This window comes from Schistocerca americana, chromosome 1 (assembly GCF_021461395.2).
Source record: "Schistocerca americana isolate TAMUIC-IGC-003095 chromosome 1, iqSchAmer2.1, whole genome shotgun sequence".
NCBI lineage: Eukaryota > Metazoa > Arthropoda > Insecta > Orthoptera > Acrididae > Schistocerca > Schistocerca americana.
In genome coordinates, this window is record NC_060119.1 from 891,580,459 (window position 1) to 891,601,549 (window position 21,091).

The following is a 21,091-nucleotide window of genomic DNA, read 5'->3' on the forward strand; positions in this document are numbered from 1 at the left end:
TCTACATTTATACCTGGAAGATGCAAGGTACACCCAGTGATTTTATAAAATAATTCCACAATGGACTGCTACAGCACTGGACAGAGAATGAGAAAATCAGACTTGTCGAAGGTCATATGTAAGGAGAAATAATGAACTTCCACTAAACAAACGACAAAAATTCGACACAGGATGATGCAATAAATCAAGGAATCAACAAAAGTGCGGACAGTAAGATCAAACCGAAGTGATATGTGACATCAGCGCAGAGACAGAAACCACTGAATGCTTGAATAACAGCATTAAACACTGGCAGTCACAATGTAATCACAGATTCCAACCTGTTTGAAATGACACAAATTGGAGATATGAACTGGAACAGAAATAATGGACAAGAACTCAATGATGAAACAGGAATGAAGATGGACATTTATGACATGCGACAGAAAAAACTGAAAAAAGGCCAGCTGCATTGCAAATTGCTGGGCAAAGCTACAAATGCAGTGAAAATTATTACTGTATAATAAAGATGTAACACATCAAAGCAGAATAAACACAAAAGGACCAAGTGTTTAACATTAATGTAACTGAGATAATGGTCACAGCTTCTGAATGCAGGTGCAGATTTCAGTATGATTCTGTAGACTAAGCCAAAAGAAAATATTAACATTACCAGTAAGTGATGTAAAATTAATTGGAGCTATTGGACAAAGCGAGAGAGAGAGAGAGAGAGAGAGAGAGAGAGAGAGAGAGAGAGAGAGAGAGAGAGAGATTTAAGTTTCTTTTATAATCGTGTGGCCTACATCACAGAGATTAAATCATTCATATTTACACATTCTGAATGAAAATAAGTGGTAGCCAGCTCAGCTGCCCAGAAAGTAAAATAATGGTGAAGATATAATTTTTTTTAACATTACATCAAGCCCAATGAGAGGTTTAGCTCTTGAAGTGTATTGCTATGTTATTTAAAGTTTGTGTTAAGTGTGCTGAATGCTACAAAGTTATAATGGCAGTGACTTTTCCATTAAAGTGAGTAGATGCACTGTAATGTGCTTACGCAAATTAAATGCAAGTAATATTAGAATTTCAATGTAAGTAACATATTACTGAAATGATAACACAATGGTGTGTAATACTTAAGGATAAAAATAAATTTTGCATGATGTCTCACTGTCAAGTGTGAGCATACATAGAAGCACTACAGTATAGGACCGAAGGTAACAAAGCAATATACAATGAGATGAATAGAAATGACAGATAGTAATTACCGTGAAGTTACTGTGGCTCTCAATGGTCCACTGAACATTATGAAACACGGGACATGGTTCTTAATAGTGCATGTGATTACCACAGACGGCAATGCTCACTCTGGAACATGCTCCAATGCTGGCCACAAGGTCGGTGAGGGGTTCTTGTGGTAGGGCATTCCAATCCTTCACCAATGCACTTAAGAAGTGCTGGGCAGTCGTCAGTGCATGTGGATGTGCTGCAATACATCTCCCAAATCCATCCCATACATATTTGATGGGATTTAAGTCAAGGGAACAGGCAGGCAAGTACATTTGCCAAGTATCTTCTCATTCCAAGAGCTCCTCCCACTTGTACAGTTCAATGCAGTCAGGCATTGTCATTCATAAAAATGAAGTCAGGGTTGAGCGCACACCTAAAAATACACACATGTGGAAAGAGTACAATGTCCAATAACATTGGTCAGTGAGTATACTGTGTTCAAAAGTTTGGAGGTCAGTAAATCTCTCATGCGACATTATGGTCCCCCACACCATAAAACTTCTCTTTCCATGTGAGGACGCATCCAGCACAGCCAAACAATCGTTTTGGTGGTCCAGGTGTTATGCTGTGGGGAGGCATAATGTTGCATGGGCATACCAGTCTCCAAATCTTTGAACATGTACACTCACTCTGTACTACTTCCACATTTGTATCTTTCCGGGTGCATTTGGCTCCGACTTAAATTTTAGGCATGACAATGTGTGACTGCATTGAACAGTGCAGGTGAAGCAGAGATCTTTCAATGAGAAGATGTTCAGCAAATGGATTAGCCTGCACCCCTTCCCCAACTAAAAGATCACTGAGCATGTGTGAAGTGTGGGGTGCATTCAGGAGACATATTGCAGTATGTCCACATGCATCAATGACCATCCAGTACTTGTCAGCCGTGCTGGTGGACAAATGAAACACCCTACAAATAAGAACTCCTTACTAACCTTGTGGCCAACTTGGAAGAATGCTGCAGAGCATGCACTGCTGTCCATAATGACCACACACCCTATTAAGAACCATGTCTCGGGTTTTATGATGTCCAAGGGACCATTCCTGGGTGAATCGCAGTGACACTGCACTGAATAGACACGTGCCAGTACAACAGTTCATATTGGGAGGGAATCTCCATGATACAGTCACTGTAAAGAAACTTTTAAAGAAACAGATTGCTGCATTACAGGTATAAAACTAAGTGTAGACCTATAGATAGAAAGATGCCGAATGAAATGCGTTTGGCTGTCAAGGAGCAATGCGCGATGCCTTCACTGACTACCATAGCATAATATTGTCAAATGACATTTTACAAAATTCAAAGACATTCTAGTCTTATGTGACGGCTGTTAGTGGCAGCCAAGTTAGTGTCCAGCCCTAATGAATGAGACAGGAACTGAAACTGAGGATAGCAAAGCAAAAGCTGAAATACTTAATTCCATTTTCAAATGTTCCTTTGCAGTGGAAAACCCAGGAGAATTGCCCCAATTTAATGGTCGTACCACTGAAACGATGGATGAAATAAGTATTAGTCTCAGTGGCGTTGAGAAACAGCCGAAATTGTTAAAATTGAACAAAACTCCAGGTCCTGATGGAATCCCTGTCAGGCTCTATGCGAATCAGCGACCGAGTTAGCCCCTCTTCTCACTATAATCTGTCATATATCCCTCGAACAAAAAACTGTGCCCACTTCTTGGAAAAAGGCACAGGTCACACCTGTCTATAAGAATGGTAGCAGAAGTGATCCACAAAACTACCGTCCAGTATCCTTGACTCGATTTGCTGTAGAATCTTAGAACATATTATGAGTTTAAACAAAATGAGGTAGCTTTAACAGAATGACTTCCTCAATGGCAAGCAGCAGGGATTTCAGAAACATCGGTCATGTGAAATCCAAATCACTCTTTTCTCACAAGACATACTGAAAGCTTTGGATGAAGGCAACTAGGTAGAGGCAATACTTCTTGATTTCCAAAATGCATACGACTCAGTACCACACATATGCTTATTTTCAAAAGTATGATCATATGGGGGTATCAAGTGAAATTTGTGACTTGAGTGAGGACATAGCATGTTATTCTGGATGGAGAGTCATCATCAGATGTAGAGGTACCTTTGGGTGTGCCCCAGGGAAGTGTGTTGGGACCCTTGCTGCTCATATTGTATATTAATGAGCTTGCAGACAGTATTAATAGTAAAATCAGGCTTTTCGCATATCTATAATGAAGTATTATCTGAAACAAGCTACATAAATATTCAGTCACATCTTGATAAAATTTCAATGTGGTGCTGAGATTGGCAACTTGCTCTAAATGTTCAGAAATACAAAATTTTGCACTTCATAAAACGAAAAAAAGTAGTATCCTGTGACTATAATACCAATGAGTCACTGTTGGAATTGGCCAACTCATACAAATGCCTAGGTGTAACATTTTGTAGGAATATGAAATTGAATGATCACATAGGTTGTCGTGGGTAAAGCAGGAGGTAGACTTTAGTTTATTGGTAGAATACTGGGGAGCGCAATCAGCCTATAAAGGAGATTACTTACAAATCACTCGTGCAACCAGTTACAAAATAGTGCTCAAGTGTGTAGAATCTATACCAAATAGGACTAACAGGGGGTATTGAACGTATACAGGAAAGGGCAGCATGAATGATCACAGGATTGTTTAATCCCTGGGAGAGTATCACAGAAATACTGAAGGAACTGAACTGGAAGACTCTTGAAGATGGACTTAAACTATCCTGAGAAAGTCTACTAACAAGGGAACATCCCCATTGCACCCCCCCTCAGATTTAGTTATAAGTTGGCACAGTGGATAGGCCTTGAAAAACTGAACACAGATCGATCGAGAAAACAGGAAGAAGTTGTGTGGAACTATGAAAAAATAAGCAAAATATACAAACTGGGTCGTCCATGTGTAATATAGGCAATATTAAGGGCAGTATTGGTCCAAGAGCGCCGTGGTCCCGTGGTTAGTGTGAACAGCTGCAGAACGAGAGGTCTTCAGTTCAAATCTTCCCTCGACCAAAAATTTTAACTTTTTATTTTCAGTTTATGTGAAAAACTCTTATGTTTTCATCACTTTTTTTGGAGTGATTATTACATCCACAAGAAAACCTAAATCGGGCAAGGTAGAAGAACCTTTTCACCCATTCGCCAAGTGTACTAGTTAGGTGGGTCGACAACATACTCCTGTCATGTGACGCACATGCTGTCACCAGTGTCGTATACAAAATATCAGACGTGTTTTCCTGTGGAGGAATCGGTTGACCTATCAAATGTTTTCGGTTCCCATTGGAGAGGCACGTCCTTTCGTCAACTAATCACACGGTTTTGCGGTGCGGTCGCAAAACACAGACACTAAACTTATTACAGTGAACAGAGACGTCAATGAACGAACGGACAGATCATAACTTTGCGAAAATAAAGAAAACAAAATTTTCAGTCGAGGGCAGATTTGAACCAAGGACCTCTCGTTCCGCAGCTGTTCACGCTAACCATGGCGCTCCTCGCCTCACATTGCCCTTAATATTTCCTATCTTACGCATGGACGACCCAGTTTGTATATTTTGCTTATTTTTTCATAGTTCCACACAACTTCTTCCTGTTTTCTCGATTGATCTGTGTTCAGTTTTTCAAGGCCTATCCACTGTGCCAACTTATAACTAAATCTGAGGGGGGTGCGATGGGGATGTTCCCTTGTAAGTTTGAAGAACAAGCTAAAGCTCACACAGAGATTGTGAAAATAAGATTAGAATAATTACTGCAAGCACAGAGGCAGTCAAACAATCATTCTTCCCGTGCTCCATACATGAATGGAACAGGAAGAAACCCTAATAACTGGTACAATGGGAGAACGTACTCTCTGTCTTGCACCTCACGGTGGTTTGCAGGTTATAGATGTAGATATAGACATCAGTATAATAATTATCTCTTACTGAAAGTGTCATTTCTATTAATTGCATTACGTATTTCTTTCAGTTACCTTTTGTACTATATTGCAGCAGTTCTTTTTGTGTATGGTCCAAGTTTTATTGAGTTATGTTACATGGCAGTGACACATGATGCAAAATTTACTTTCATTTTTATGTTTTGCACACCAGTGTACACTGAGGTGACAAAAGTAATGACACAGCAAAATGCACATATACAGATGGCAGTAATACTGTGTACACAAGGTATATAAGGGCAGTGCACTGGCAGAACTGTCGTGTGATCCATGTGGAGAGGTTTCAAACATTATTATGGCTGCACAACATGAATTAACAGATCTGAACACGGAATGGTAATTGGAGATAGATGTGTGGGACATTACATTTTGGAAATCGTTAGGGAATTCAATATTTCAAGACCCATAGTGTCAAGAGTGTGCCGAGAATACCAAATTTCAGGCATTACCTCTCACCACGGGCAATGCAATGACCAATGTCCTTCACGAGACGACTGAGAGCAGTAACGTTTACACAGAATTGTCAATGCTAATGGCTGTGTGAAATCACCACAGAAATCAATGTGGGATGTACCACCAACGTATCGGTTAGGACAGGGCAGCGAAATTTGGCAGTAATGGGCAATGGCAGCAGATGACTGATGTGAGTGCTTTGCTAACAGCATGGCATCGCCTGTAGCACCTCTCATGGGCTCGTGACCATCGGTTGGACCCCAGATGGTTGGATAACTGTGGCCTGGCCAGATGAGTCCCAATTTCAGTTTGTAGGTGCCAATGGTAGGGTTTGAGTGTGGGACACACCCCATGAAGCCATGGATCCTAGTTATCAAGAAGGCACTGAGCAAGCTGATGGTGCTTTCATAACGGTGTGGGCTATGTTTGGTCCAACTGAACTGACCACTGACTGGACAATACGAGCAAATGATTTGGCCATCCAGATAGCCCAATATGAGTACCACTGAGTATTCATGGGACATAATTAAGAGGTTAGTTCGTGCACAACATCCTGCACCAGCAGCACCTTAGCATTTATGGACGGCTATAGACGCATCTTGGCTAAGTATTTCTGCAGGGGACTTCCAGCAACTTGTTGAGTCCATGCCACATAGAGTTGTTGCATTATGCTGTGCAAAAGGAGATCCAGCACATTGTTGGTAGGTATCCTGTACTTTTGTCACCTTGGTGCATAATAAGATAATATGCATGAAAGTGAAGCAGTGGTTGGGAAGGGAGTGAGACAGGGTTGTAGCCTCTCCCCAATGTTATTCAATCTGTATATTGGGCACGCAGTAAAGGGAACAAAAGAAAAATTCGGAGTAGGTATTAAAATCCATGGAGAAGAAATAAAAACTTTGAGATTTCGCTGACGACATTGTAATTCTGTCAGAGACAGCAAAGGACTTGGAAGAGCAGTTGAACGGAATGGACAGTGTCTTGAAAGGAGGATATAAGATGAACATCGACAAAAGCAAAACGAGGGTAATGGAATGTAGTCGAATTAAGTCGGGTGATGCTGAGGGAATTAGATTAGGAAATGAGACACTTAAAATAGTAAAGGAGTTTTGCTATTTGGGGAGCAAAATAAATTATGATGGTCGAAGTAGAGAGGATATAAAATGTAGACTGGCAATGGCAAGGAAGGCGTTTCTGAAGAAGAGAAATTTGTTAACATCGAGTATAGATTTAAGTGTCAGGAAGTCGTTTCTGAAAGTATTTGTATGGAGTGTAGCCATGTATGGAAGTGAAACATGGACGATAAATAGTTTGGACAAGAAGAGAATAGAAGCTTTCGAAATGTGGTACTACAGAAGAATGCTGAAGATTAGATGGGTAGATCACATAACTAATGAGGAAGTATTGAATAGAATTGGGGAGAAGAGGAGTTTGTGGCACAATTTGACGAGAAGAAGGGACCGGTTGGTAGGACATGTTCTGAGGCATCAAGGGATCACAAATTTAGCATTGGAGGGCAGCGTGGACGGTAAAAATCGTAGAGGAAGACCAAGAGATGAATACGCTAATCAGATTCAGAAGGATGTAGGTTGCAGTAGGTACTGGGAGATGAAGAAACTTGCACAGGATAGGGTAGCATGGAGAGCTGCATCAAACCAGTCTCAGGACTGAAGACGACGACAACAACAACAACAACAACAACAACAACAACAACAGTCACTGTTATTTGAGCCACTATGATCACACTGGCTCCACAGAAACTATATTTCCCATCATGCAGTTTTTGAGGAAGTGCTGTCGCTCTTTCTGGTTAAGTTTCACATACTGTATGATACGTAAGACCTTATGATATGATTATTTCTTATATGTGGTAAATATTATACTGAATATGATTAGCCCGTCCTGTATTGTATTTCATGTAATGTGTGTGTGTGTGTGTGTGTGTGTGTGTGTGTGTGTGTGTGTGTGTGTGTGTGTGCCATTCTTTAATACCAATTACCTGTTTGAAATTACTGTTGTCTAGGATGTTGAGCATTAGCAGATGTGGCTGGATAATTATTCTGAATGACAGATCAAAAAGATGTAAAATTAATTATGTATTTGGAACCTACAGCAAATAACTAAAAACACACATTACACTGGAGCGAGTCAGAAGTCCTTGGACAACTTCATAAGTTGGAAGATTAAAGGGAAAATTGAAATGTTATGATGAGAACATAGGTTTGACGTGAAGCCGCAACTTTTGTAGTGAATGTCATTCATGGCTGCCATCTTGAAATCCGCCATTTTGGATTAAAGTCATTATTTTAAATGGAGAGGGGGGTCTATTACACATCAAATAACACTCGCTTGAGCTCCGGAACTGAGCAGTGTAATTTGTTTTTGAATATCTGGTAGAGTTTAAAAGTTAGTAATGTTCAAAGTTACCTTGATACTGACTCGCGTCTCTCTGTTCCAGGTGGTCTAAAATGGGTCTGACACGTGAACATAAGATCAAAATCATTCTTATATGAGGGGAACGCAGCTACCGAACAATAGCGGCTGACTGCAACAGACGTCACCCAGACAGAGAACCAGTATCGCACAGCACGGTGGCTCATGTGATCACCAAATTCCGTGAGATGGGCCCTGTTCACGATAGGGCATGTAGTGGGCGACCAAGGACTGCCACCAATGAGGAAACTGCAACTGTGGTTTTTGCGTCGTTTGTGAGAAGTCCTAAATGAAGTACCCGTCGTGTGGCCCTAACATGTGGAATAAGCCAAACCTCCGTTGTCCAGATACTGCACACCAATAAGTGGCATCCTTACAAGCTACAGATGCAACATCGACGTAACGAGAATGACCATGAGTTGGGAGTTCTGCTTATGGGATACTGAACAACACGAATTGGACCCTTCGTTTACCAAGAGCATACTGTTCAGCGACAAGGCGTATTTCACTTTGAACGGAGAGGTTAATCGACATAATTGTCAATAATGGAGTGATGCAAATCCGAACTGGGTTGTCCCAATTCGAGAACATAGTCCAGCGAAGGTGACGGTGTGGTGTGGCATATGAGACACCCACATCATTGGGCCACTTTTCATTTACAACACCTTAACTGCACCACAGTATCTGATGCTGCTGCAGGAACTTGTGTTCTGTTCCACACTGAATGCTGACGGCATTTTCCCATCTTATTTTCAACACGATGGAGCCCCTCCACACTATGGCATTGGTGTCCATGAATTGTTGGAGGAACAACTGCCAGGGAAGTGGATTGGTCGCCGTGGTCCCGTGGAGTGGCCACCCAGATCCCCTGACTTAACGCCCCTTGGATTTTATCCATGGGGACATCTTAAGCAGACAGTGTATGCTGACAGCATCCATGATTTGAGGCACCTGGAGGAACACATACAACATGCCTGTGACCAAATTGCAGGAGACATTCTCCTCCGTGTGCAGTCAGTGGTTGTGGCGACTACAGTTGTGCATTGCATGGGATGGACAACACGTAGAACGTGTATTGTAGCAGTCGGCATGAAAGTAATTTCCCAACTTTGAATATTAATAAGCTCTAAACTGTATAACACAGAAAAAAAAAAAAAATTACATCACTAAAAGCCAGAACTCAAGTGAGTGTTATTTGATGTGTCATACACCCCCCTTCCCATTAAAAAAAAAATGGCCATGAACGACATTCACTCAAAAAGTTGCGGCCCCACATCAAACCTATGTTCCCATCATCACATTTCAATTTTCCCTTTAATCTTCCAACTTATGAAGGTGTCCAAGGACTTTTGACTCGCCCTGTATAACCTTCCTGATGAGGCAGTATGGTTGAATTTTATATTGAAACCAGTCATTTCTATATTTACACTTCTCAATGGAATGTTTAAGCTGCAAAAAACAAAAACAACACCATCTATGGCATGTTCTGTAACAACATTTGTGTTACAAGTAGTTTGGGGATAAAAGCTAAAATGATTGTATTCTAAACGGAAGCAAGATGGCACTTAAATTCACATAACTGTTAAATATACTTACAAGGAGATTAACAGAGTTTTCCAAGTTTGCAAGGCGAGGAAGGTGCCCCGTAACCTGAAAAACATGAAATTGTTGACATCATAAATGCTGAAACAGTGAACTGGCAGCCGAGTGAAATTATGGCGTCACATACCTTTCCACTAATCTTTGACTGCCTGGATGGCAGAGCTGTGGCTGAACTGCTTTGATTTTGAAATCTGGTTACTGGCAGTTTAGTGTCTCCTTTCTTAGCACTGCTTGCTACGGTGATATGCAAGAAGAAAGATCTTTTCACTCAATACCAAATCACATTTTCTTAAGGATAATTTAGTACATTAAAATAAAACATGAATATAACTACTTAAACAAAATAAAAGAAATCTAAACACAGAGTATAATAATCATGAAAGCAATGTCTTAAGTTTACATTCCACTACCTTAACATACAGTCGTGTGATGACACTGGAGTGGGTGGAAGGTGGAGGCAGATAGAAAGATATTCCATGATGATTAAAGTGAAAGTTCACATTCCTCCACCAGGCAAATTGGAGAAGCACATTTTACGATACTAAATAAATCTGGATTTCACCTAATCTAAATTTTGAGGTGATATGTCCAATAAAATCTTCAAGACAAATCCACTTTATGCAGGAACAACATACCTAATTTTAAAAAAATTATTACTGTTATTATTCTTACAAAGTGAGCATCTGATTAACATTCTATTAAAATTATTCTCAGTTTAATTGGTTGATGATGCCTGTGTATTGCTATGGATGTGTTTCCTTGTTGATGTGTCTCTTTTTTAGTTTCATTTATAGTTTTCTAATCTCTTTCCCTTTATTCCTTTCTTGAACTTCAAATGACCATTCCAAATAACTTTAAGCGGTGATACATGTATTTATGTTAATAATATTGCACTGAGCAACACTGGGGTGTTTAACTTTTCCTTGGCCATACTTTGGTACTGAAAGTTTTCAGGGAGGAAAGAATAGCTGGTAGTTAAATAAACATAAAATAATAGATTCAATTATAGATTTTCAAGCCGTCTCCCCTAGAACTGCAACTTTCGGTTTAAAAGAATTCAACAAAATTTATACCATCATTAATGCCCCATGCCCCTACTAATGAAAAGAATTTCCTCTAACAAAGACTAGGAAAGAAGTGGAAAAGTTTTGGGATCTCCTTGACCAAAGAATAAACCAAGTAAATATTAACAATGTTAAGATCCTGTTAGGGGACTTCAATGCCCAACTCTGAAGAGAAGTACCGGGATGTCATTGGGAAATGGGTTCCACATAAACAAACAAATAAGAATGGCCAAAGACTTGTTGAGCTCTGTAGGAAACACAAACTGATCTCGAAGTCCACATCCTTCATAAATAGGCCAAACAAACTTAAAACTTGGAAACATCCTGATTGGAGAAAAGGGGAATGGCAGCTGGATCATGTATTTATGGACTAATTCTTCCACAGAGAAATCTACAATGTTAAAGTATTAAGAGGGGTAGATACAGGTTCTGATCATTACATTGTCAAAATCAAAATTAAGTTCACATCACTAAAAAAGAAACCAAAATGCAATAAACGAACAAGGAACTTCGATCCCCACCAGTTAATTAGAAACAATAAATATAGAGAAGTCACACAGAAAATATAAAACTGACATAATTTAGAAGAACTGGTTCAAATTCTCAGGCAACAAGCAGAAAATTTAGCCCCATTGAACAGACGTAAAAGACATGTCTGATGGAACTCAGAATGTGACGAAATTCGTGAAGAAAGACATTATGCATGGTTAAAATTTCAAACACACAAAACAGAAGAAAATGCAGCCAACCTCAAAAATATCAGGAAAAAGTTCACACAAATTATAGGGCAAACCAAGAGACGATCACAGAAAGATCTAATTGACTCAATAGAAGAAAATTACCATAAAACCCACTTCCAGAGACTTTTACAAAATGTTTGCAAGACAATTGCAAAAATTTGCCTCTCCCATAATAATGCTGAAAAGGGAAGATGGAAAAATGGCAAATAATGACAAGGAAAATGCCGAAATAATGGCAAAAGCATTAAGTAAACTTCTGAATTGTGAAGAACCCCAGGAACTTTTAGCAATTAATACAGACACACCCATCAAGACTCCAACTGATCTCATAAATCCTCCAGCAACCCAAGAGGTGGAAACGGTACTCCTCAGAGAGATGAAAAATTATAAGGCATGTGGAGAAGACCAAGTGCTTTCAGAAATGTGGAAATATGCCAGTGATATAGTTCGAACATCCTTACACATAGCCCTAACAAAAATCTGGATAACAGAAAAGTTCCCCGAACATTGGACCACAGTCATAATCCACCCACTCCACAAAAAAGGAGATTAAAGCAACCCAGATAATTGCAGAGGTATCTCTTTCTTAGGCTGCACATACAAAATTTTCTCCAGAATCCTATACAAGAGGATCAAGGAGCAACTGAGGAAGAATTAGGTGAATACCAAGGAGGCTTCAGACCTTGGAGAAGCTGTGCTGAAGAGATCATCACTTTAAAATTAGCCACATTACAAGAAATGAAATAAACCTCTTGTAATAACCTTAATGGACTTAGACCTTCAATGTTAAAAATCTTAACAAATTTCGGGCTCCATACAAAATTAATCAAATTGATAGAACTCATATTAACCAACACTGTACCAAAAGTCAAGCTCTGGAGGGAACTCTCTGAACCATTCATCATAAAAACAGGTTCAAGACAAGGAGATTGCTTGGCACCCCTGCTGTTCAACTGTGCTTTAGAATACATAATGAGGGAATGGTACAAGATTAACCCAAAGAACATCCAAATTGGAAGACCCAAAGACAACATAAGTTTAAATTGTCTAGGATTTGCTGATGACCTTGTTCTCTTGTTCAACAGTATTCAGGAAACCAAACACCAAGTTATCTCATTACAGGAAATAGCACAGAAAACTGGTCTTGAAATATCCTTTGAAAAAACAGTCAACATGTTAACTGACCCACCATTCATAAACAAAATTGCTATAGGAAACCAAGAAATGAAAATTGTAGATAAATTTAAATATCTGGGAAAAATCATAACATATAACCTCGATGGAAAGCCAAAATGGTATAACAGAATAAACAAATTGACTAGAGCACAATAAATCACAAAGAACACCTACAAAAAAGAGCCTGTCAATAGAAACAAAATTAAAACACTACAAAACAGTCACTCACAAGCAGAAATAACATGCGCAAGTGAAACCATCTTCAAAAAACTAACACTGCACAAATAGACAAAATACTCAAAATAGAGAGAAGAATCATCAGAACGTGCATCAACAAATCGTACCACAAAGATGGACACTGGAGAGTAGCTACAAATGACACAGTCTACAAGGAAATAGAACCGGTAATGAGTACAATCAGGAAGAAACTAATTTCATTTTTCAGACATCTAATCAGAAGACCAGAGAACAGGATCATCAGGAGAACAATAGAAAAATTGTGGAATAATAAGTGCAACATTAAGTGGATAACAGAAATCAAGGAAGATATGGATGAGCTACAGATTACATTGGATGACCTATGAAACAAAACTAACAAAATCAGGAAACTCACAGGCAAACAAACCAGACTGCAAATCAGAATCAACAAACAGACAATAGGAAGGGTGATTTCTGATGAAGAAAGGATGAGATCTGAGAGAATGAAGAAGTACTGGGTTGACAGAAAACTGAAAAATCCTTTGTATAAAGTCGGACAGAGTGGTCCAATGAAGGCCATAAAATGGGAATAAATAAAACATAAAATGAAGGTGCTCATTAAATGCTACCTATCTTCAATTAGTCTAGCTTGGTAGAGCTTGCAAACTGACAGACAATAATTTTAAGACCAACATGTAACCATATCATCTTACTTCGATCATAGATAAATTACTTTCTCTGAAGGTTCTCCTAACAAATTGCAGTCTAGCACCTATACACAGCATACTTAGATTTATGTGGTCACTCCATTTAAAAGCCCTCCACCAGATGCAATCCTTGAGGTTTTGTTCTTTCTCAGATTGTCGTCAAGTCTTTATCTAATTGTAATAACATTTGGTTACATTGCAGTGGTCAGCTGACAGTTGACAATAGGTGATGCAATTTAAAGGTCTTCCTGCAATTCACAATTTTCTAGTGACTCCGCCTTGCTCTGCAAAAAGGTACAGGTTATGTAATGGTCATTTACATATTTTCTGAACTGCAATGGACTTTTTGCACTTTCCTGAGCAATGTCTGATGATACTTTAATCACAAGTTTCCTCACTGAGAACAATGTACTGAATTCCCTTTGGTAACACAGCGTCAGTTCAGTCACATGCTGCTCTGGGACTTTATATGAGTTTATTTACTACGAAGCACTGCAGTTTCCTTGACACAAAAACCACAATCAACCTGGACTTCATTAACTATGGCCTTTTGGAGGTGAATTTCACGAAATCAGCATATATAGGATCACATTGCTTCCAGCGGAGTAGTAGTTTGGTCTTCAAAATGTAATAATATTCAAGGACACAAAATTCATAATTCTACAATAAGTTGATCCTTGTCACCGAAAGTCAACACTCCTTAAAATAGATAAACTTATGTTTTTTTCTGTTATTATTGGTCACACTACTGCTCTGAAGATCTATAATAAATGCAATAAACGGTTGCTAGAGTAGTAGTTGAATATTTTGCATGATCAATATGATTCTAATGGATATTCCATCATGTCCATACTTTTCCTGTGCCAAGGAACTTGCTTTTTGAATTTGTAATCTCTAAGTCTGTCATTTTTGTATCTGTGTGACACTCAATAAGAAGAACTGTGGTCACTATTGCTTAGGAGATGTAAATTCAGAGGACACTACATAGTTTATTTGGTTGCATCTCATTATGTTCCACCTTCATGCTAGTGTGGTGAACAAGCAACACTGAGAATAGATTTTAATTTCCTGACTGACTACATAGGACAAAACAGTTCTGAATTTTTATTTCTTTTCCTGAAAATTTGGCAGGTAAAGAGTTTGCTTAAACACTCCCTGCACAGCTGTTCTTACTCATTCTCACTTCATTCAGCTTTTGTTTCTCTGCAGTACACAGTTTTGTTTGAAACTGCATTTAAAGTATTTGTGATTTCATACTAGCTTACCAACTTTGTTACTGTACTGGCTGACAGTGGACCCTTTCTGTCCACGTCTACCTTACTCAATGCATAATTATCTAACACATGACCTACAATAATTTAGTTTATGTTGTTGATTCTATATGCATATACCCCTTCCCATGAGAGTACTAGCTGCCTGGATAACTAGAACTCAGGTTCTTATCACTCTTGTTAAGCAGAAATATTTCATACCTTTCTTAAGAATCCCCTTGACGACTGCAATCTGATATAGTTAGTAATACGATCATAAAGTTGTACTAAATTCACTGTGTGTACCTCTTGTCAGGATATTCGCGTTCTTACCATAGCAACTATGTCATTTAGACACTCAATGTGAATTCTCACCCCTAACATTAATAATGAAAATGTGCACCTTTCACTCTGCTGCTGCAAATTGCAGTCTCCATTTACAACTGTAGTTCACACAGTTTACAAGAATATGCTAAGCTTTCTGCGATGTGTCTGATGCCTTCAATGCTTGATGAAAATGGGTAGTAGAACGAATTTATCAGTAGCATTTGTCCATCTTTAATGTCTAACTTTATATGGAATATCTCACATTCTAAATCACTATTGATTTCCTGACTTAAGATTGTGGTTTTTAAAACGATAAATACGCCATTGTTACTGGCATTTAACATCTTATTTCCTATGCGCATACCATTCAAAAATATTTTCCTGCTACATTTCTGGTTTCAGCCTGTAATTCTGGGATCTTACAGTGAAGGTCGCAGCAGTTAAATATTACTAGTGTACATTTTTATTCTCTGATTAGGAAATATACATAATCTTCTTGCTTAAAATGCTCATTTCTCCAGAGTATTCACCCACGTTTCTCTCTCTTGCTCCACAGGTCAGGATCAGCACAAATCTGAAGTTTTAAGATAAAGTGTACATGTGCCAAATATTGCAAACAGTATTGCCTACAGCTTATCACTCAACATTGTCTTCTTTTACAGCATTATTTTTTAGTGTTTTGAGAGAAAATGAGTAACGGGTGATGCTTGTCCATTGCAACCATCACTAATTTAAAGCAAGGGCACAAAAACACTGGCAAATGATGTTTAATGATAAGAGAGGCAAGGATTGCTTTTCACAGGAAGCCAGTTTATAAAGGGTTGAATGGAGCTACTACCCTAAACAGCCTTAAAACATTTTGCAAGAGATACCCTGTAAAGTTTCTGAGGACTCCTAATATGACATAAATACTTTGACATTTTTTAAAATGTATTTCTGACACACATTCTTGCTACCATGGTAACACTGGATTGTTATTTTCAATTATCATGAAATACCTTCAATCAGTGTATAAAAAATTGTGCTCTCTCACTCCACTCTCCTCAGAGCAGCCTGTGTATAGAGAAAAAAAAAAAAAAAAAAAAAAAAAAAAAAACACACATCACGGCACATGCATACCTCTCAAAGAGCTGCAGAAAACATTTTAGTACTCATCTGGCGTACAGAATATTTTTAACCTAAGGAAACCCACATGTAATTTCACTTAAAATGCCCAGTCATAACTTAACCAAAGAACTATTACCAACAGAGAGAGAGAGAGAGAGAGAGAGAGAGAGAGAGAGAGAGAGAGAGAGAGAGAGAGAGAGAGAGGCACTTGACACAGAGAGAAGAGATGAAAAAGGGACAAAACTTCAGCAATACTGAGGAACATTCATTCTTTCATACCAGAAATCTTCTGAGCACTTCTAATAGATCCAAGAGCAACAGGCACTTGTGCTTTCCTTTGATACATTTTACTACCACGCCTGTTACTAGGATGTTGTGCTTGCCCAACACTGGGCCGGTTTTTATTTACCTGTTGACAAAATTGAAAGTGATATAACAATGAATCACTCAAATTATAGCTAAGGTTGAGACAGGAAGAGTCATTCACAAATAGTATTTGAATTTAGTGGAACAGAGATACACGATCAGACTGTGCCTTCTCTTTTCTTGTTTATGGAAATGTAACATCCCATTCATACAAAGGTAATTGGAGAGAACAACAGGTTATTTACAGGATGAACGAAGAAAATGTCCGCTTTTGTTAGATTAACGATGCCAACATTCATGTGTAGAGTTGTAGTGAAGTCACAGATACATGGGTTGGATAGAAAGTAGTGGCAACACTGTTATAAATCATACCAGATGTTCACCATATTAAACGCCCTCAATAAAACAGCCCCGCGTCTCTGTCACCTTCCCCCACATAGATGGAAGGTGTCACACACTGTTAGCGCGTCTATCTCTGTCGACCTCTCTTAAGGACTGCCCTATGGCAACGTGATGTCTTCTGTTGCATTTTAGTGCATGCCAGGAAGAGGTTCCTTCATTCTGGCATGTGAGTCGTAATCACACTGTCTCATATCGGACGAATGCATGGGATATTCGAGTATCTCCCGCCCCTGTATACACAGGAGCTCCTGCACAGTGTTCACTGTGTGGCATCATGCACTGACATCAAGGATGATGGGATGCAGTTCCAGGTGCCATCAATCAGTTCCAGGTGCCATCACTCTTCTTCTCATTGCAGGATGAAGGTGATGTCACAAGAAACTGTATTAGTAAGCAGCAGTGACATACTGTTAGGGAGCTTGAATTGGCCTCCTACATTTTCAGACAGTAGGCACTGCAACTGACTCAAACACAGCCGTCACCGCTCACTGCACTACTTCAACAGAGCTTCTGCTGTTGGCTGTAGAGTGTGTATACCATCTGACACATTTCATGTTTCCACTGTATTAACCTTACTTTTTATCCAACCCACATAATCAATTAAAATGGCAGTACTGGGACTCCAAGCACCAGTAGCACACCTCACTGCAATAACACAACAGCTAAAGTTTATACAAAATTAAGAAAAGGATTAATGGTGGGCTTCTGGATGTTCTGCTGAGTTACTGTTTCCATTTTACGCATAATATTCCAACGACTGCCACAGCTATTTTCTTCCGAGGCTGTAAGTTTTCATGTTATATGTACTTGCTGCCTGGGTTCCAACCAGTCGGCAAAACTGACAGCATCTGAAGAAGATGGCAGAGTGTCATCTAAATATTGCGCAGTCAGAAGCATACCATTGATCAGTCATCCCAGGAAAACCTCACAAGAAACAAGACATCTGAAATTAATGTGAAATACATTTAAGGAGTTGGAGTTGTAATAAAGGGAAAAATACAAGACAAATTAAACTCACTATCAATAAATCATTGGGTAGAAGCTCAGGAAAGAGATCCAGTATGTTTATCTATGAAAAAACAAAAGGAGGAAGGGAAAAATATTACTTCTCTCCCTTTGGCACTCACTTGTTCAAAAAAATTATTAGCAGTATAACCCCTAAAACAGATCAAATCAACCACATAGCCAAAGTCAACAAGGTAGATTAGTAATTAATTTCCTGTTGAGAAGATCAGAGAGTGAGCCACAGCTCTGGGAGGACAAATGTGGATCAAGGAAATTAGTTGTGGCCACTGGATAGGTCTCTACATTGTAAAAGTTATGCTTATAGCTATAGCACAATTAGTCTTAAAACTCATCCATAATAGACATTTCTCCTGGATGAATGTATGCTACTCTGCAGCATACAATCATTCCACAGCTGAAACCGTACAAGAGCAGCTAACAAGTGATGCAAATTTTGCACCACTTTCATTAGGCACCTTTTATCCAGGAGAGACTGAACACATTTTCTGAGAGTATGTACACATAGATTAAAAACACAGATGTTACCTGTTATTTTTGCATTCAGAGGAGAAAGTTCGCAATTGAAATTTTGTGAGAAGATTCTGCCACAACAAAAAATGCTTTTCTTTAAATGACATCCTCCCCAAATCCTGTATCGCGTCAGTGATGCTCACTTCTATTTCGACCCTGTATCATGTCAGTGACACACACTTCTATTTCACTAAGTACAAAATGTGCTGCTCTTCTTTGAACTTTCTCTATATACTCCGTTAATCCTATCTGGTAAGGATCCCAGACCACGCAGCAGTACTCCAAAAGAGGACAGACAAGCGCAGTAGATCTATTACATTTTTTAAGTGTTCTGCCAATAAAATGCAGACTTTGGTTTGCTTTCCCCACAACATTTTCTACATGTTCTTTCCAATTTAAGTTGCTCGTAATTGCAATTCCTGGGTATTTAGTTGAATTTACAGCCTTTAGATTTGATTGATTTATTGCAGAGCTGAAGTTTAACAGATTCCTTTTAGCACTCATACGGACGAGTTCACACTTTTAATTATTTAGGGTCAGCTGCCAATTTTCGTGCCATACAGACATCTTTTCTAAATCTTTTGCAATTTGTTTTGATCTTCTGATGACTTTACTAGACAATAAATCACTGTATCATCTACAAACAACCAAAGATGAGTGCTCAGATTGTCTAGTAAATCATTTATATAGATAAGGAACAGCGTAGGACCTAAAACACTATCTTGGAGAACAATAGAAATCACTTCTGCTTTACTCTACAACTTTCCATAAATTACTACAAACTGTAACCTCTCTGACAGAAAATCGCAAATACAGTCACATAACTGAGATGATATTCCATAAGCATGCACTCTGACTACAAGCCGCCTGTGTGGTACTGTGTCAAAAGCTTTCTGGAAATCTAGAAGTACGGAATCAATTTGAAAATCCTTGTCTGTAGCAGTCAACAATTCGTGTGAATAAAAGAGCTAGTCGTGTTTCACAAGAATGATTTTTTCTAAATCCCTGTTGACTGTGTGTCAACAGACCATTCTCTTTGAGGTAATTCATAATGTTAAAAAACATGTTCCAAAATCCTGCTGCAAGTCGACGTTAATTATATGGGCCTGTAATTTAGTGGATTATTCCTACTATTACTCCTACTACCTTTCTTGAATATTGGTGTGATCTGGGCAACTTTCCAGTCTTTGGATACAGATCTTTTGTCAAGCAAGTGATTGTATATGATTGTTCGGTATGGAGCTATTGCATCAGCATATTCTGAAAGGAATGTAATTGATATACAGTGTGGACCAGAAGACTTGCTTTTAATAAGTGATCTAAACTGCTTCACTATTTCAAGGATATCAACTAAGTTACTCATGTTGGCAACTGTTCCTGGTTTGAATTGCGAGATATTTACTTCGTCTTCTTTGGTGAAAGAATATCGGAAGGCTGTGTTTAGTAACTCTGCTTTGGCAGCACTGTCATTGCTAGTATTTCCGCTGCTATCACGCAGAGAAAGCATTGATTGTGTCTTGCTGCTAGCATACTTTACATACGACCGGAATTCCTTTGGATTTTCTGCCCGGTTTCAAGACAAAGTTTTGTTGTGGAAACTATTGCACGTATCTCACGTTGAAGTCTGCATTAAATTATGAGATTCTGTAAAAGATCGCCAATCTTGGTAATTTTGTGTCCATATAAATCTGGCATGCTTTTTTTGTTGTTTCCGCAACAATGTTCTGACTTGTTTTGTGTACCCAGGGGGCTCAGTTCCGTAGTTTGTTAATTTATTTGGTATAAATCTCTTAATTGCTATCGATACTATTTTTTTGAAGTCAAGCCACAGTCTACACTTACACTGTTAATTTGGAAGGAGTGAAGATATTCTCTCTCAGAAAGGTGTCAAGTGAATTTTTATCTGCTTTTTTGAATGGGATATTTTTCATTTATTTTTCGAGGATTTTGGGGTTACAATATTCAATTTCAGTACGACAATCCTTTGTTCATTAATCCCTGTACATTTTGATGTTCATTACTAGCTCTGGATTATTTGCTGCTAAGAGGTAAAGTGTAGTTTCACAACCATTTACTATTCATGTGGGCTCCTGAACTAACTGCTCGAAATAACAACAGGATATGTGGGAAATGAATCAAGTGTGTGGGAGTATCTGGAGTGTCTTTGAAGGCAGAGTGCAGTCTATATACTCTCTCATACTTCAGCTTTCAACCAGAGAGGAAAGCTCACTGGCCACACAAATGTGAACTGCCTCTCTCATGCTCCCTATTTCTGTATTTTACCTAATCACCTAAACTGGCAGTCAACATTTGCTTGTGGCCTCGGGTGAATTGTCCTTTATTGCGAGTATCATGAACATACCACAATTCAATGAATTTCACTCTTTAATTTCGGAAGCCTCCCTTCTGAGACTCCCTCTTCTGCCCTGACCATGCTGCTACTCTTGTATGCCTGCACAGAACAAAGTACACCGTTCAAAATAAATAGGAGAACATGTGAATCAACATCCAGTATGTTAAACC

The 21,091-nt window shown here is 38.8% G+C and overlaps 1 protein-coding gene across 3 annotated transcripts in view; it reads right to left on the reverse strand.

The window, feature by feature from the left end:
• LOC124614461 overlaps positions 1-21,091 on the reverse strand; it is a 153,717-nt gene that overhangs the window by 13,739 nt on the left and 118,887 nt on the right. For all 3 annotated transcript variants that reach the window (XM_047142947.1, XM_047142946.1, XM_047142945.1), the window contains exons 6-8: positions 16,544-16,673; positions 9,823-9,929; positions 9,690-9,743 (exon numbers count right to left, since the gene is read on the reverse strand). In XM_047142947.1, the coding sequence (XP_046998903.1) occupies positions 9,690-9,743; positions 9,823-9,929; positions 16,544-16,673 (291 nt within the window). The remainder of the gene's footprint in view (positions 1-9,689; positions 9,744-9,822; positions 9,930-16,543; positions 16,674-21,091) is intronic.